The sequence below is a fragment of the Cricetulus griseus genome, chromosome 2 (genome assembly GCF_003668045.3).
Source record: "Cricetulus griseus strain 17A/GY chromosome 2, alternate assembly CriGri-PICRH-1.0, whole genome shotgun sequence".
NCBI lineage: Eukaryota > Metazoa > Chordata > Mammalia > Rodentia > Cricetidae > Cricetulus > Cricetulus griseus.
Genome location: NC_048595.1, coordinates 151,082,129 through 151,101,365, shown reverse-complemented (window position 1 = coordinate 151,101,365; position 19,237 = coordinate 151,082,129). Strand labels below are relative to the sequence as shown.

The 19,237-nt window shown below is 42.8% G+C and overlaps 1 protein-coding gene across 6 annotated transcripts in view; it reads right to left on the bottom strand.

Moving 5' to 3' along the window:
• Asph (aspartate beta-hydroxylase) overlaps nt 1-19,237 on the bottom strand; it is a 181,376-nt gene that overhangs the window by 149,125 nt on the left and 13,014 nt on the right. Inside the window, exon 1 of one of the 6 annotated variants that reach the window (XM_027398887.2) lies at nt 2,362-3,139. The exons of 3 other annotated variants lie outside the window; for them this stretch is intronic. In XM_027398887.2, the coding sequence (XP_027254688.1) occupies nt 2,362-2,377 (16 nt within the window). In that variant the 5' untranslated portion in view covers nt 2,378-3,139. Of the gene's footprint in view, nt 1-2,361; nt 3,140-19,237 lie in introns of those variants that run through there. 2 more of the 6 variants (XM_027398889.2, XM_027398885.2) reach the window with 2 other exon arrangements.

Below are 19,237 nucleotides of genomic sequence, written 5' to 3'. Positions count from 1 at the left end.
GGGTAGAACTCAGAAAATGACCTCTGACCTCTGCTCCTAAGCTCTGTGTGTCTAATGAGGGCTGAACCCCATGACTTCCATCTCCACCTGCCTTCTACCTCCACACAGACTTCAGAGAAAAGAACACTAGTGCCTTCAGGCAACCAATACTTCCAGTGCATTGCTCAGAAAGAAAAGAAAATTGAAACTGTACCTATTAAAAGACTATTCTTCAGACTTATTTTATTTTATGTATATGAATACTTTGTCTGCATGTACATCTGTGCATCATCTGGGGGCTTGGTCCTTGAGAAGGTCAGAAGAGAGCATCAGATGCCCTGGAACTGGAGTTGTGGCTAGCTGTGAGCCACCATGTGGGTCAGTGACATTGGATTCCTCTGGTACTGGAGTTACAGGCAGTTGTAAGCCACTGATGTGGGTGCTGGGAACTGAATACAAGGGCAGTATACACTTCTGATCACCCAGCCATCTCTCCAGCATGTGTGTATTTGTATGTTATATAAAAGTAAGAGAGATTTATTTCCCATATAGCTTAGGGGAAATGTCCTCATGTTTATAAAAGTGTAGTAAACCCAATCCCAAACACTGCCTCTGAGTTTGTGGGGCCCTCCTGTCCTACAGAACTTAGCAATTTCTTCCCTTATTTTGAAAAATTCCAGTGACAGCTTATTTAGTGTTATTTTAATGATTGATGTGGTTGCTTATGACTTATAAGTACTAGAGACCATGACCCCTGTGTGAATCTGAACTCATGTGCACACACTCATAAAAAACAAAAATAAATCTTTTAAAAAGTGAAAATCATCTCAAATTTAAACTTCCATTTAAAAAGAATGGTAAGGCTACAATAAGCTGGGTTTTTATCTTAATCGCTCTTGGACATTGCCACAGTCACCATCTTTTCTATTGCTCCTCATTAACTAAAATAGGAAATTGTTAAAAATACTTTATCCCTTTACAATGTCAAACAGCTTGTTACTCTAGCATCATTAACCTTCTTACTATTAATACTTGTTAGTTCCATAAAGGATAAAAGCATTTAGTCATAGGAGACTCTCTCTGCACTTCACATCTTTCCTTTGAGCATGCTCAGGAGGAAAACCAGACAGTAGCTAAGGACCCAGATCTCTCTTAAGAGCCCCTTTCTGAAGCCTACAACATGTGCTTGGCCTTCGGTGTACCTAGTCCCAGGGGCAGATCGGTTTTCCTGACTCAAGTGAAGGAGGTGTGATAAAGCAAACCCTTCCCAAGGGTTTCAAACTCCACAAACAAATTCAAAACCAGGACGTTATCACAAAAATATTCTGGAAGAACATTCAGCATTTGTTGCTATTTCCCTAGATCAAAATAAATCTAAGTCTGTCTTCATCTTATTTTCCGACTCCATATCCAAACTGCAGTCACCAATGAGGTTTGCTAGAGTTAGGAATATGGCAACTCATTTTCTGAAATGAAAATGAAATGGCCTTCACTTTCTTCCATGCTGCCTCATCAAAATGATGTCCACATAAGAAAATGTTCCCGCACAGTACTGAAGAGAACATTACTATGCGGGCTCAGCCCCAACAGTCAGAAAAGACTCTCCAAAAGGGCAAGGAACAAAAGGCCACTGCCTGCTGATCAGTGACTGACTGGGCATTAAGTAAACTACAAACCATTCATGGATAACTGTTAGTGGACACTGTGCTGGGCATTCACATTGGTATTAAACAGAGCATTTAAAGTTCTAAAACAGCAGTTCCTTACATGGAGTTTCAATATACCTATCCAATACATGTTTTAAACTAACAAAAAGACATAAAGAAATAAAGAAATATTGCTTATAAAGAAAAAAAGGTATACAAAAAAGTAAATGCAACATATTAAAGAAATGAAGCCATCAATCTAAGAAACAAAATTCTCATGTCTTCTATTTTGTTTTTCATTTACCCTCTGCTTCACATGAAGTAGGTCAATTTCCATATAAGGTAAGCCTGCTCAAACCAAGCATGCTCACTAATACAAAACTAGACTTACATAGCCCCTAAGTTTCCCATATTTTTATAAGAAATCTGAACACACAATTCTTTAGGTTCATTATAACAGACACATCAGAGTATGGAAGTTTATAAAATATGATTTGTGGTAGTAGAATATTTTGAGACAGTCTAAGTTAGAACAGCAAAACCTATTCAGATTGAAGTTGGATTATTCCATGAAAACCCAGGCACTGTGAAAAGTCGACCTCTCCAGAAACTCAGGAAAGAAAATGTAGAAGGCACAAAACACTTAGCCAAAAACATCTGAACAGAGCACAGCTGAAAATAAGCAAGAAAGCTGTCAGTTCTAAGCCCCCTTTTAATCCAACCAACAGGCATATACCTTTATCCTCAGTCATTTTGATTTCTTCAATCCATGCATAAAATATACTGTCGGGAAAAACCTAAGGTGCTCCCAGGAGGTATGGGCCACCCAGCATGCCCTTTCCTGCTAGAACCGTGACTACCAGTCTTGCCTGGCCAAGAGCTCTGGAGCTGAAACTGGACCTGACTGTGGACTGCTCACCGGCTATTTTTAGAGGCTGCTTCCTCATGGCCACATGCTGCTAATCACTCAGGCTGACTGCACTCCTGACAACCCTGCAGCCTTCCCACTGTGGGTAGATCACCCCTCCACCCCATCACCCCTGCTTGGTTGGTCCCTAGTTCTTCTTGTAGCTCCAAGTTCTGAAAGATGAAGCAGCTGGACAGAGTAGAGGGGAACAAACCATTCGAGGGCCTCAGCTTTAACGCCAAGTCATTCAGTAATTAAAGGAGCCCACATGTGGCCCTCGGCCCAGGGCCAGCCTCACTTGGCCCTTCAGAATCTTAATCAAAAGACTATTTAGACAGAGACTATTTGAGACTATTTAGACAGAGTGCTTGAAGAAAGACAAATGGTAAATGACAACAAATTAATGAATTCTCTAGAATCCTGAGTCACAGCATTATCATCCCAGGAATAGTCCTTCCAACAGCAAAACGAAAGCCAGGGCACAAAAGCATTTCACTGGAAGACAGGAGAGGGCTGTGGGACACTGAAGGAACAAAACTGGAGTGAAGAAAGGATAAGAGGAAGGGAGAGAGTACCTCCAAAAGCCTACTGGACACAAGCCATGAAATCCCACATCCAATGTTCCCTTCTGGGAAATGAAAATGGCCCCAATTTTAATGACATTTTTTTTTTACTGTTCTAAGATAAGCAATTTATAGACGTCATTGGAGCTCTAATTAATAAATGAAATTAATTTAGAGCAAGTAGAATCTAGAGCAAGCAGCGAACTTTCCAAGTGGCTTCTGCATCTTTAATTTTTTTCACTCTATCTTAAATCTTCATAAGCAAATAAAACATTTAAACCATTCTGAAGAGGAGTCAGTGACTCAAGGTTTGATGGTCTAGATATGAGACAGAGTAAAGAAGGCACCAGAGACAACTGAACAAACTAGCTTGTGTTCTGGTTTCCTAGGATAGACTTAAATATGACCTTCAGGTAATGACATTATAATTATAATACTATCAATTTGATGCCATATTATCATACAATATTATATAAAATATTACAACAAATAGGTAACTATTCTCAAAGCTTCTTTGTTTGGAGAACACTCCATGGAACAAGAGCATGCCACAACTGACGCACGGGGCCACCTCATTTATGGGCCCTGGCCTGGTAGGGTTTTGAGACAGGGGATGTGCTTCCCAGCTTCTCTGTCATCCTGGGCAGTCAGCACTCCTTTGAGTATCAGTTTCCTGCTTATGAAATGGATCTTGGCATAAACTAGGCACACACGTTTGCTGAAACATCCACACCACGCATTCTCTGCATCAGTCAGAACCAGTGCAGAAATCTGTTCACCCACTCCTATTTCACCCTCTTTATAATCCGAGCTATCTGCAGAGCTCCTGAGCAGGCTGTGCTAGGCCAGCCACATTAAAGTTACAAGACAGTAGCCAATTCATTGATGTAAGAATGACAGTAGTTAAATCAGGGCCAGCCTAAACAATACAGATCTGGTTATTCCTTGCAGACTAATCTTAACCATGACCATACCCTACGGGTTAATGTGCTGGTTAGGTTTATGTCAACTGGACACAAACTAGAGTCATCTGAGAGAAGGAGCCTCAATTAAGAAATGTTTCCCCAGGCCCTGTACCCCACCTGGGCAGCACAATATGGGCAACCCCATTGATGGAGGTGTGGGTAAGCCAGCCAGGAAGTTGTGAGCATGGGAGAGCTGTCCCCTTTACACATCTGTCATGTGGCTGCATGGGTGAGGAGAGATGCCCTTTCTTCCCATCTACCCCCATCAACGCCTGAGGCAGGTGGGGGAGCTGGCCCTGAGGTCATAACAGCAGGAGAGCTGGCCCTGCCCCTCATCAGCTGCAGATCTTGGGAGAGTGGCCCCAGCCTGTGCAACACAGTAGAACTGGCCCTGATGGTCCAGGTCTGGGAGAGCCAACCCTGAGGGCATGAAAGCAGGAGAACTGGCTCTGACCCTTACTCATTGCTACAAGGGGTAAACTAGCCAGGGCAATGCAGGAGAGTTCACCCTAGTGGTGAGGACAAAGGAGAGCTGCCAGGCTGATCAACCCTGCAACTACCCAGGCCCAGAACCAGGGTTATGAGTTGGTCCACCCAATATCCACCCCATCAGTCATCTACTGAAGCACATGAAGGGACTGGACTGGTCCTGCAGACTGAGAGCTGTAGGATCTCCACGACACAGGGCAGCAACAGAACAACCAAGAGGAGTTCCAGTGAGGGCCCAGCATCGATAGTGTATCAGAAACCAGAAGCCTGGAAGAGACCAATGACTCTTTGCAGTGAACCCTCACAAGTAAAGACACACAGACAAAAGGGTTTAGTGAGTGACTCACTGTGTCACACTATAGCTTCTATGATGAGATAGATTGTTTTCTTCTCTTTTTTTCTTTTCTTTTTCCTCTTAAATTTTATTTTATTTTGAGGGGGAGAGGGTGAATACAAAGGGATGGGGAAATGATTGGGATGGAGATGCATGGTGTGAAAGAATAAATAAAAAGGACAGGGGAAAAAAGGAAAGGAAAATGCCTCCATAGAACTGGGCTGTAGGCAAGGCTGTAGGGAATTTTCTGAATTTATGATCGATGGGAGAGGGCCCAGCCCATTGTAGTTGGTGCCATCCCTGGGCTGGTGTCCAGGGTTCTTTAAAAAAGGATGGCTGAGCAAAACATAAACAGCAAGCCAGTAAGCAGAACACCTCCATGGCCTCTGCATCAGCTTCTGCCTCCAGGTCCCTGCCCTGTTTGAGTTCCTGTCCTGGCTTCTTTCAGTGATGGACTACAATGTGAAAGTGTAATAAACTCCTTCCTCTCCAACTTGCTTTTTGGTGGTGATGTTTCATCACAGCAATAGGAACCCTAACTAAGACAGTTGACCTCCTCCTCCATCTATATTCTTCAATAGTTAAATAAGCATTGTCACAAAATGTCTTTCTTCCCTAGTTTCACAAAGGTGGCAGAATATCTGTGTAGTGAGGTAAGTGAAGAAAACAGCTCTGAGTCATCACTTTAAATCAGTAACATATTTACCACAAGGAGAGTAAATTCTGAATTGCAAGAAACTGCCTGTAATGATAATAACAGTTTTGGTAAAGGAGAATACTTCTAAAAGTTATTTTAAAAAAATAAATTGGATTTGTGCATGGCAAATTAACACCACAGTAGACAACTAAGCTGACAGTCACTATCAAAGTAGCAGCTGCTGAGACTAACAGCCACCCTAGCTACAAGCAGGGAACAAACCTGTAACGTGGACTCAGAGACTATTAATATCAACCTGATATGACCTGAGACCACAAGACCCAAGGCCCACATCCACTGGGCCATGGACCGCACCTGTCACCAAACACCTGTCAGGTACAAGTCCATGAGGCCTCTCAGCCAGGGCTGGCCTATTCCTTTCCTTGGTCCCCAGCCACGCATTTTCTGCAACAGCAGCCCTAACACGTTAGGATAACCTAGGGCTTCTTAATCCATTCCTCCCAAACTTGGCATTTCTCTAGGTCCACACAGGGTCCCAAGAACATGCCTACATCACCAGTGTTTCGATGCTGCTGGTCAGGGAACACGCCAGAACCACTGCTGAGAGTGATTAATCAGCAGTCAGAAAGGGGTGATTTGAAGGCTGAATTTGATCAGTGCAGACTGTATTCAACTAACTACTGAAAGAGTGAAAGGAAATCCATGACTATGAATGATAATGTATATCAATGAAGAAATAAGCGAAGAGAACGTTATATAAGCCTTCAAATTCTCAGTCTCAAAAAGGGGAAAGCAGATCTGTTTTACCAACTGCAAGATTATCAAATCCTTGCCCCATTTAAAAAAAAAAAAGTCAAGCAACAACAATCCTGCTCCCCAGAGCCCTCAGGATGCAATCACAACCTCCAGCTCCATCAATGGAGGCCTCCCCAGCAGCTCAATCTTAGCTACAACCAATGGGCTCCAGTGCCCAGCCCTGGATCACGATGAGAGTCTCTCTCCCTCTTTCACTCCTGGAAACCTAGCTCCTGCATGCTATATCCAACGCCCATTCTTACAGGGTGCCTTGCTGTGATCTCAACCTGTTTCACCTTCCCAGGCACCTCTACACTCCTGCTGAAAGATCTCTGTGGCCTGCAAGCAGCCAGCCAGACACCAACTCTAAAATCCTGTTGCATGGGCTCTGCTTGTTTAACTCCACTATGTGCCAGCAGGGCACCCAAGAATCAGTAAAGGATGTTATTAAACCAGCACATCACCCCACACACAAAAAGGAGCATCCCTCCATGTACTTAGTGTACCTCAACACATAAGAGCAAGCAGCATCATTGTAAAGCAAATAAAGTAGCCAAGATAACACCAACTATGGCAATGATACAGACACCAAGTAAGACATAGCCATGCCGACTCCTGCCCCAGCTATGGGAAAATCACCTGGGCACCGGAAGAACAGAATGAGAATGCACTTCCTCTTCTTCTAGCTTGTCTAGTCACTGATTTCTTCAGACTCTGTTTCTCTTCTTTCTACTCCCCCAGCTCGCTGTGTAGGTCAAACCTCCCACTGATCCACAGCTACAGGGCAATGCTGCCCAGAGGTGTGGCCTTCAGGAAGTACAGTCTCACAAGCAGTCCTCAGGTTATTGGGGTGCAGTCTCAAAATCGGGAACCCACCTGCCTTCTCAGTTTTCCTGACACATAAAGCGGGCCTGCTGCTTGCTCCTCCATGTGCCTTCACGATTGGCTGCTCTCCACAGAGGCTTAGCGTGATGGAAACACCCAACCTTGTGATGGATTTTCTAGAACCATTAGAACAAACTTCACCTCTTTGTAAGTTGAATTGGCTAAGGTGTTTCATTATAGCCACATGAGTTGATTGACACACCCACCACCTGCCTCCCTATCACTCCAAACCCAGCTCCTCATGGAAGTCCTCTCCTGGCCACACTTGCTACTCAGTCTTTCCACAACCCTGATCTGGCAGGAAAGCCTTCTTGGCTGCTCTCCCTCCCTGACAGCAAGAGCAGCCACAGAGGTGCTAAGGCTCATCACAGCTTCCCTGTGTCCAAAACAACTGCCTCAAACTTCTCTGCCCTTAAACCCATTCTACTAGATTCAAGGTCCTCCTAGCCTTACTACACAGGAAACCCAAAACCAACAGCAGGAAATTGTCCTGAGAGCCTACCACCACCACCCACCTACATTCCTCCTAGATTTCCACCTGCTCCTCCTGTCACACTGCCTTCACTGCTGCTTTTCCTCATGGCCAGCCCTGCTCTGTGGTGCTTCCTCTCTTCACAGGAGATGATATAGATATAGATACATATAGATATACATATATGCATATGAGTTTTTGTTTTGTTTTGTTTTTTTGGTTTTTCGAGACAGGGTTTCTCTGTGTAGCTTTGGAGCCTATCCTGGCACTCGCTCTGGAGACCAGGCTGGCCTCGAACTCACAGAGATCTGCCTGCCTCTGCCTCCTGAGTGCTAGGGTTAAAGGCGTGCGCCACCAATGCCCGGCGCATATGAGTATTTTACCTCCTTTTATGTCTGTGCACAACATATGTGCCTGCTGCCTGCAGAGACCAGAGGAGAGCATTGGATCACCTGGAACTAGAGTTACAGACAGTTGTGAGATGCCTTGTGAGTGGTAGAAATTGAACCTGGATCCTCTGGAAGAGCAGTGAACACTGCTCTTAATCTCTAAGAGCCCCTTCCCCACCCCTCCAGGGACTTTTTTTAAGCTTTATTTATTATGTATACAATGTTCTGCCTGCACGTATGCATACACACCAGAAGAGGGCACCAGATCTCATTATAGATAGTTGTGAGCTACCATGTGGTTGCTGGGAATTGAACTCAGGACCTCTGGAGGAGCAGCCAGTGCTCTTAACCTCTGAGCCATCTCTCCAGCCCCCAGGTACAATTCTTAGCAGAATTCTTGGCTTCACTTCTAACTTCCCACTCACAACTTACAAACTATACACTGCCCTATGACTTCAGCTTACCTAGCACAGATTCTCCAATGTCACACTAGTGATTCCCATATCATTAAATAGGATGGAAGTTTTCTGGCTCCATCTTACTTGACTTCTTAGCATCAATCTCTCCCTTTCACAGTTTCTTCCCTCACTGCCTTCAAGATTTCTGTCATTTCCATCACCTCCCTGGACTTTCTTATTTCCACTCTCCTTGTTGGATCATTCTCCTCCATGTGACTTTGAAGTATGAAAAAATCCCTAAGCCTGGTCCTCTGTCCCCTCCAGCTCACTCCAGCTACTATCTGAAGTGTTAACATATTTCTCTCCTTTGGCTACAAATCCAGGTAACTATCTCCTAATGTCCTATACGGATGGCTAACCTGCAATTCAGCATGTCTCTAGCATCCTCCCCTTCTGTCTCCAAGGTCAGAGTCACAAAACTTCCAACAGGCAAGGTGCTGAAGCCAGAAACTTAGGATTTACCCTCGATCCTTTCCAGAAGGTTCAACTCAGCCTGTTTTCCTATCTGGTTACCAGGAAAAGGATATAGTTATGTAGTCTCCCTGGGTACCTGGGCATCCTTGTCAATTTTTAAAATTGTAGTGCCTCAGTGTCCCTGTGAAGGCCAAAGAATAACCTTGGAGAATCTTTTTTTTTTTTTTTCCTTCCACCTTTATATAGTTTCTGCTGGTTTGAAAGCACTTTACCCGCTGAACATCTCACAGACTCCTCCCTAGCCAACTGGACTTTTCTTAAGCTCTGTGTATGCTCAGACAGCAAAGGGTGAGAAAATGTTTCCACCCATTCTGCCTTTTGAGCACAGTGTAGCATCCAAAGCCAACTTCTCACTCACTATTCTGTCTGCCTTACCATTAGGGGTGGAGTAATAATAATAATAATAATAATAATAATAATAATAATAATCCTTAATAGCTTCACACTACTCTCAAGATAAAACAAAATCTTTGAGCTGGCCTGGGGGATCAGTTGCACTGGCTCCAGACAGCTTATCTAACCTCAGCTTTGTTTCATTTCCTTTAAGCTGCTTAGAGTCTACATACACACACACACACACACACACACACACACACACACACACACACACACACACACACACACACACACACACACACGCACGGTACTTTTCTGTTCTGTATTCAGCCTCATATTCTCTGCCCAGTCTGCCCCTGGAATGTCCCAATGCTGTCACCACACAAACAGCCACTGTTCTGTCCCTAGCCTTACTATTTCCTACTCACTCTACTAATACACCTCCTCCTCAGGGAGGCCTTCCCCTCTTCCATCAGATGTGCTGACAGCAGTCCGAAAATACCAAGTGACTTCCTTCTCACATGCTGGATAGTATAGGATTAACTAAACCCTTCTCTGGTCAAACTTAAAAGGAGCCGCCATGTCCTTGAAAAATGTCTAGAACTTAACTCATTCAGAAGGCAAAAGATACACAGCCTGCCTCCCTAGCACTGCCAGTTTCCAGTTCCAAGAAGTTTAAAAAATTAATTCAACACTGAGTGTTTCACTTACGTAAAATGGGAGGGGAGTATATTCAAACAACTGTCAAGTTAGTTTAAATTCCCTCACATTGATCGATGTAATGATTCTCAAATTCACAGGAGAATAACTTCTGCAAATCATTAAGACAGAAGAATGAAATCCAGTGATTGCTAAGCACAGGTTACAGACTCCACCCATCCACTTCCAGTTTTCCACAGCTCCAGCTCACACAAATTGGGAGCTGCTACCCAGGCTGGACAGGAAAGAGTTGTGCAGCCCCCTCCATGGATTACAGCAGCCAGAAACAAACTGTGCTCTCCTGACTAAGGCTGTGTAGAAAAGGCACAATGGTTGGAAGGGTGACAAGGGACTGCCCTGTGTTAGAATTCCAGAAAACAAACCCAAGTAAACAGTTTGCACTTTCATCAGTCTAAGTTAAAATTCAGTATTAGCAACGCCCAGGCCACCTTCCAGACTATATTTCTTCCTTCCCTCATGCCCTTCTTTCTCCATCTATTCTTCCAGCACTCAGGTGGCAGAGGCAGGCAGAACTTCATGAGTTCGAGGCCAGTCTGGTCTATAGAGTGAGTTCTAGGACAGCCAAGGCTACACAAAGAAACCCTGTCTCAAAAAAACAAAAACAAACAAACAAACCAAAAAGAAAACTAATTATCCTTTGTAATCCTCAGGTAAAAACTACTACACTAGCATTCACCTGTGTTTGTAGTGAATGCTGATTCACCACAGAGGGGACTAAAGGATCAGAGCACAAGTCCATACCACATACACACACACACACCACCACCACCACCACCACCACCACACCCCGTAGGAATCTTTTACTACCAAAACTACACTGGAAAACTTGGTTAATTCTTCAAGCCATACTTAATGGATCAGTTTTTAAAAGTCAATTAGTTCTCCCCACAGTGTGTTCAATAGAGGAGAGTTCATCTCAGAGGAATAACTGCTCCCCTAGGCTAATTACGCATGGAAAGGGTATTCATATTACATTTTAAATGAGGCAAGTTTCTTGCTGGCCCAGGACAGGAAAAAATTTGAGGAATGAGATAAAGAGAGGGGAGGGGAGAGAAGAGGAAGGGAACAGAAGGGAGGGGAGAGGAGGGGAGGGGAGGGGGAAAAAGGAAGGAAGGAAGGAAGGAAGGAAGGAAGGAAGGAAGGAAGGAAGGAAGGAAAGCATGGCCAATCTGGTTGGACACCACTGATCTTCAGTTGTACCCTTGAAGAATCCTTTAATTCATTCAGAAGGCAAAAAGATCCACAGCCCTCCTCCCTTACCAACTTCCAGAAAGAAAAAAAAAAAGTGCAACATTTACATTGTACAAAAATGGAAGAAAAGGAATACATAAAAGCATAAAAATCATGTGAAACTACAAAGCATATCATGTCTCAGATTCAAAAAATTATAAAATTAAAGTCAAAAAGCCCTAATAGATGCAACTATGATCAAGACACTTTCACAGACACAGTCAACAACACTTTTCCATATAATTTAGCAACAATGAAGGTAACCATGAAAAATAGGCAAGAATGGCTATAACCAAATATTAGACAGCAGGGCAAGGGGGACAGTCTTGCCAGTGAAGTGACTGCCTTGCCTCACAAGCATGAGGACCTGAGTTAATTAATCCTGGCATCCACATAACAATATGGGTGTGGCTATAATCCCCACAGGGAAGGAAGGGGCAGAGACAAGATCTAGGACTCACTGACCAATCTAACCTACTTGGCCAACTAGGCTCCCACAGTTGGCAGTATGATCCTTAGTACAAAACAATGATGCAGAAGGGCTCCACATTCTGGAGGGCAATGGAAACCCCCACACTGCTTCATGTGTGCACCCTCCATTCACAGTTTCAATTCTTACCTTTTCGGGGGGAAAAAAAAAAAAAAAAAAAAAAACAGTATTGGTTGGTAAGTACAGCACTTTCCCAAGTTGTCATTTGTTCTAGTGAATTATTGAACCTAAGAGTGGCTACTCCTGTGCTTGGTGCCCCCACACACCCTCCTGCCTATGACACTCTCAACAGGGTGCCCTGAATTGGGCCTCAAATTCAAACAGAAGAATAATTTGTAAGTCCTCTGCCATATGCAGAGAGACCACATATCTATAGGTAGTGATAGCACAAAGAGGGGAAGCCAAAAGGGTAAAGTTTCCACACTGCCTCTCAGTCGGGCTGGCACACTTTTCCCAAGGCTCTCATAGTATGAATGGTGCCCATCTGCCACAACTCCTGAACCCAAAATCATCATTCCAGGTGCAGCCACACAATGTGGAGTGGGGTTTCCACTCTCTCCCTTCATTCTAGTGTCTAACACATTACTCCCCGCTAAAGGGGTTTTTGAGGTAGCCATACCATCCTGGCCACTTCCTGAGACTAAAAGTAATAAAAAAATCAAAACAAACAAAAAAGAAAATCTACTTCAAATCCTTCTAGTTAATAGTTTATTCTTGACAATAATTTTGATTTGCAAATGGTGTTAACCAGATGTAGCATACAGTGTTACGTAACAACCTGACTTCAATAAACATTACCTGGACAGGCTTCTCTTTAAGTTCACACCTGGCTTCCACAATCACCTGCTTTTCACACACTGTACATGTGATTGATGGTGACCCCAGGGCATTCCCAAAATTCTGCTAACCTCAGCAAAGCTGGGAAATGCCAAGACTGAATCCTGACCAATGAGAAATCTGTCCCTTTAGCTTCCTGCCTCTTTTGACTTCTAGATTGTCAATGGTGGAATACTCAGACTTGTCGGTTTCAGTCACAGTTCTGCAAGTGTAGAAAAGCCTTTGGTTCTCAACCTTCCTAGTGTTGTGGTGACCATTAACCACAAAATCATTTTGTTGCTACATCAAAACTTTAATTTTGCTACTGTTGTGATTCATAATGTAAATATCTGACATGCAGAATATCTGATATTTGACCCCTAAAGGGGTTTAGCCCACAGGTTGAGCCTACGCCTTAGCCCATCCTGGGCCTGGTCCCTTAAACCTCACTGCATGGTTCACACGTCATTTCCACAAAAATCTAAACTAGAATACAAATTACGTTTGTTCCAATCCAATGATAAAGCAATGTGCTCACTTCCCAATGCACCCCAATCACTCACCAAAGTTATGACCCACATTGGCACCATGTTCAAAGATGTCCTGCTATCCTGATCTCACTAACTTGCTTTGCTCTAACCCTCACTGTTGAGAGTGTAACCCCAAAAGATGCGACTAGCTGCAAAGGGCAGTTCTTTAGATCCACACAAGCTGATGCTCAGTCAGAATCCTGGTGCTTAAATATGATACCATGACAACACAGGCTAAAAATACTGCTTTATGTGAAAAGTGCTGGGTCATCATCAAATTCAGATTGGCAACACAGGTCGGCTCTGTAAGTTAGCATGGATTATAGGATGGAAATGTAACTCTTTGGATGACAATTTTTAAATGGTTTTCATAGATTTTTTTCCTACATACCAATTCATTCATTTATTCAGAAAATGCTCTAAATCTCTGACCCAGGCTACAGCAGTGAGTCAGAGAGGCAACTTAACTTACAACCAAGAAAGAGGAAGAAGAAAGGCGGTAAAACTGACACTACCCAGATAAAAGGTGAACAGGATAACAAGATACAGTCATTCAGGAGAAGATATACTGCTGAATTTCAAATGTAAAACATTCTCAGGTGCTAAATGCTGCAAATCACTCTTTCTAAGTACCAAAAATGTCCACTTTTTAATCTGATATCCTTTAATGAAAATTGGCAAATCTTTGTTTCAAAGAGGAAATAGTCATAATTCTTACAAAGGAACATAAAAATATGAAACCAAAAAAGGGGGAAGAAAAATTCAGCAGACGACTCTATATTTCAGTATTTACATGAATAATTTTAGCTATTCTTTTGAGTCATGTTTAAAAATAAAAAGGAAAATTGAAACCTTGCAAATAAGTGAAGCTTCTCTAAGTACATACACACACACACACACACACACACACACACACACACACACACACACACACAGCAGAACAAATGAACTGTCTGCTTTGTCCCAACTTTCGTTCCAAATAGAATCATCAAACTAAGTACGGATAAAAGAGTTCCAGGAATACCTTTCACTACTGAACAGCATCCTGTAGGCATAACAAAGGAAGATGATGAGGAGCCTGCAACATGCTATCTAAACCAAATCTAACACCCTATGGATTTCACCTAGCTTTCTAAACAATTCTCTGTGTCTATCAAGTAGACATGTTCTTAGAATTCTGTTTAGCTCTAACACTTATCAATAGGGTTTCTATGTTCTTACCTATAGCATAAACCTAAGAAATCCCACGGAACATGTCATTTTTGAGAACTTAAAATATCAAAAACAAAACAGAAAACAGAAGAGCTATCCCTTGCCTCGGTCTCCTCTTGGACTGATAATAGAGCAATGTCATCTGTATATGTTCATTCCAACGCCGTCTACCTTTCTGGGAACTGAGCACATGCTTTCATGCTCAATATTAAGACACCGTGGAGGACCCAGCCTGCCCAGACAGCTGCTTTAACACCAGATACAAAACACATGTTATCCACAGTACAGCAACCCCTAGCTCTTTAGTACTCCAAACAAAACTAGGCTATGATCAAGTTCCCAGGTTTGGGGTTTTGGTTTAGGTATTTGTTTGGGTTTTGGTATGAGCCAGGCACTAAGCATGGCTTCACTTTTAGAACAGTTAATAGGAAGTCACAGAAGAAATTTCATAATGGGAGGTTAATTGGAAATTCAACTGTAGTACCCATAATCAGGTTTTATTGGAGCACTGTTCCATTCATCTCCTGGCTCTACTGGCCATGGCTGCTTCCAGGCCACAGCAAGAGAGCTGAGAGGCTGTAACAGTGACTGCATGGTCAGTTAGCACTGCCTGCCTAACCCATCCCAGTGGGCACTCTGCAGCCTAGGTCACCTTAGTCAAAGCAACCAAGAGGAGCAGTCAATCTAGCTAAGGAAAAGGCAAGGAGAAGCCCTGTTTGTTTCGATCCTCTCTGCTGCTGGCTGCTTCCTTCCTACTTCCCCACAAAGAGCCAAGAAGCAGAAGAAAGAGGTCCATAGGAGATGCCAAAGATTACTGCACATCTGGAACCAGCTCCGCCTCTGCTTTGCTTTTAGATGAAGTCAATTTCATCTGGTCTCTGTTCCTAATGGTGAGTATACCCTTACAATCAAACAGGACAGACTATAGAGAGACCCTCATCATCACCAAATATGGTAACTATATTTGTGAAACTCCTACTGAGTCACTTTGAGGTCAGTTTTTAATACTATAGTTTAAGTGCTATCGTCATCATATGAAGATGGGGAAAAGCTGAGAAACATTTGGAAAGGTCTCATCATTTACACGAATTAGCAAGGAGAAGAGCTGGAGTGTCTATGTGGTTCAGTTCAGCTGGAGACAATTTGTTGACTGAACTCTCATCTGTTGAAGAAACCACATCTAAAGTTCTAAAGAAAATGGTGAGTCCAGGAATGGGGGTTAGCAGACGTGATTTAAAGGAAGATGTGGTAGAAGAGCAGGGAAAATCTTAGGAAAACAATGCCAAACTGAGGAGTGAAAAATGAAGCAGTTTAATAACCCACTGGGCAGAAAGGGATCCCATAGATAAAAGGCACAGTGGCCGCCATGCTAATGTAAGTCTCCTGCTCACAAGTAATTCCTTTCCCATGGGTCAGGACTTGCCCCCTTCCCCATCCTATTGGTTTAGAACAATGAGCCTTATTAATGAATAGTCTGGAGCTTGAGACTACCCCTTCTTGGCTCAAGGCTGTCACAGAGCAGACTACCTGTGACTTCTAATCCTTGAAGCACAAGCTGGCAGCTGCTGCCAGTTAGGGGAGCAGGGTGCCTGGCAGCTCTTGTTGGTAACTCTGATGAACTTTAAGCATACCGGTGGCATACTGAAAATGGACCAAGACAACTTCTTATAAACTGCTGGGGAAAACTGCTGCTGAAATGCACAGGGGTCATACAGAAAAGGCAAGCAGGGAGCTGTTGCAGAAGTTCCCTGTGCAAACACTGAGCAATGGTGTGGAGAGTGACTGTGCATGGCAAGAGCACTACTGTAAGGAAGCACTGCCATAAGGGAGCACTACCACAGGGAGGGTGAGGCAGGTATGGCCAGAGAGAGCAGCATGAGGCACATCCTGCTCGGAGTGGGACCCACATCTCAGCAACTTGGGCAAGCTACTAGAACTTTTCAATAAGGAAGTACCCACGATCTAGGTTCTCTTTTATAAAGCTTGCCAGACAGCAGGCTGGAGTGAGAGTTGGTTTAAGGAACAAATGATGATCTAATATGCTCCACCACAGCAGTTTTGGAGTCAGCACTGGGATCCATACTCCAGGTCCTTCTTTTACTAGCTTTTACAAACTATTTCTCTAGCCTTCCATTTCCTCATGTACAATAAGAGACACAATTACTATGGAATCAAATAGTAAAACAGAGATAAGAACTCAATGTCCGACACACCATATTTTATTCTCTGTACCATTATTGGTACTGTGTACTTCTATAGCCCAAGAAAACACATCAATCAATATTCTCCATAAAGCTATGGAGAATGGCTATCTAGAGTTAGATGTCCTATTGAAAAGTACTGGAAAGATGGTCCTCCAGGGAGCAAAGGAACAAACAGAGCCCAGGAGAATCCGAGTCTAATTAGTCTCTATTGACTTTGGCCAGAAAGACCTGAAGAGATGAAAAGGTGCCTCTAGCACTCACTGGCTACAATCTGCATGGTAGCTTAGACAGTGGACTTCACTCTCTTTTTATTAAGTGAAAAAGACTAAGAGTCAGAGAGAGGCAGTGCCTTGCTTCATACTAAGGGCTGCTGTGGATGGTGCCCTAGGTCACTGAGGGCTGCTGTGGACAGTGTCCTGCTGTGTGTGGATGGTAACCTGGTTCACTCACCTCACCCTTTGCTTTCTCTGCTCTTAGGTGGGCCGGGACCACAGGACTAACAGTTGTGAGTGCCAGGGTTTAAGGATTAACTCTGGTGCTAGTGCTGACTCTCTGTTCAGACACGTCACTCCCAGGCTTCCCCTGAAGCTGAGGAAGGGGCTTTATTGAACTATGCATTAAAGATGATCCACATAAGCCCATGGATTTTCATGTCCATATGAGCACACTCATGAGATTCTAAACTGAACTGCTTTTGCAACATCAAAGGATATAAATTAGAGGCACAGCTAGCCTCTTGCCAGTGGACTCCCAAGATCAACTCCAGGATCAACCTCCACTCACCAAGCAACAGACAAACATGGAAACTTTTAAAGTGAGATAGGAGCACAGGAGTGAGCTGACAAAAATGACGGGCAATGGTACAGTGGCAGCCCAAAGAACTGAAGATTTACCATACACAGATCATATGTAGATCGGTTTAAAGGTGAAACAAATATGAACCAAAGTTATTGTTCTTGAGCTACTTGCATTCATTGTGTTGATTTTATCTAGTAGTGTATCGTTTGTGCTAATAAAGACAAACTAATTTTTAAAATTCTTTTGTAAGCAGCGAGACATTTGAAATGGATGAGGAAGAGCAGAGGAAGACTCAGAAGGAGAGAGATCAGCTTATTACACGAGTTTATAGTAGACTCTAAGACACTGCTCTATACCCCGGAACTCCTCCTTCACAGCCCGCTCCGAGGTATCTTTCTGTGCGCTATCATTCCATGCTTACTGATGTTTCAAATCTCCAAATCTTGGAGCCATAATTGTTAACACTGTATTACATCTGGCACAAACATCTACTACTAAGACCTCCAGAGTGGCAATGGAAACTAGCAACAATTACATCTTAGATCTGCCAGGTCCTCTAGGCCTCTATGTGCACTGGCTACAAATAGACTAATTGGCCAAAGCCAAAATAAATCTTACAAGTTCAAGAAAATAAACGCTATGTTTCACTCATGAAGAAATAAGTTCAATTTGAACAAAGTAACCCACCTACTTCAAGTCATTACTATAAGAATGGGGGCTTCCAGCAGGGCGTTGGTGGCGCAGGCCTTTAATCCCAGCACTCGGGAGGCAGAGGCAGGTGGATCTCTGTGAGTTTGAGGCCTGCCTGGTCTACAAGAGTGAGTTCCAGGACAACCTCCAAAGCCACAGAGAAGCCCTGTCTCGAAAAACCAAAAGAAAAAAAAAAAAAAAAAAAAGAATGGGGAGGAACAGGTAATCACCTGGAGATAACTAAAGCACATTTCTATTAATAGGAAACAGCCTAGCTCCTCTCAGGTGTCTGCAGATGGTCAGAATCTTACAAAAGGTCACATAATAAACTCAATAAAGCATTCCTAATGTTGGGGGTGGGTGTGGGGGTGAAGACAATGAATCTTAATACTCATTGATTTACATAAAAAAAAACTCTAGGTTAGATTTTCCCTAGAAATGTAAGGGTAGTTTTAAATTAGAACATAGTTAATATAAGTAAGGGTAGTTTTAAATTAGAACATAGTTAATATAATTTATTGACTTAAAAAATCATATATTTAATCTCAATACATGCAGAGAAAATATTAAATACTAATCATAATTATTAGTAAGGCAAACAAGAAGGGAAGGAGAAATAGGGGAGGGGTGTCAGCATGAAAGAAAACAATTACAGACCTACACTACATTCATCATGAGCAGATGCAAAAGCAGCAACAAAACACTAAAAGCTGTATGCACAAATTGACAAATAAAGATATGTGGGTAATATCAGTGATAAAGCTATGTTATAGCATTGGTAATTAGAACCATGTGTACAATATTAGCAATAAAACTATATGCAAGATATTAGCAAATAAAACCTTGTATAAAGGATAGCTCAACGTGATCAAACAGAGCTTGAAGAAAGAGCAGGGGTTTGCCAAAACTCTTAAACTAGAGATACATAAATGCCCACGATCTGATACAGATATCTATGTGACACCTACAGTTAGCATTTGACTTGCTAGAAAAAGGCAGAATGTCTGCATTCATCACTTCTAGACTGAAAAGAACAAAGAATCCATCTATTAAATAATGAGACGTTTACATAGAAAAATCCCATAGACTATACTACATATGTACACATTCTACTGAAACTGAAAAGTGAATTTAACAAGGTCATTTGATCTAAGATGTGTATATCAATTCTATGTCTGTACACTAAAAGCCCACAAT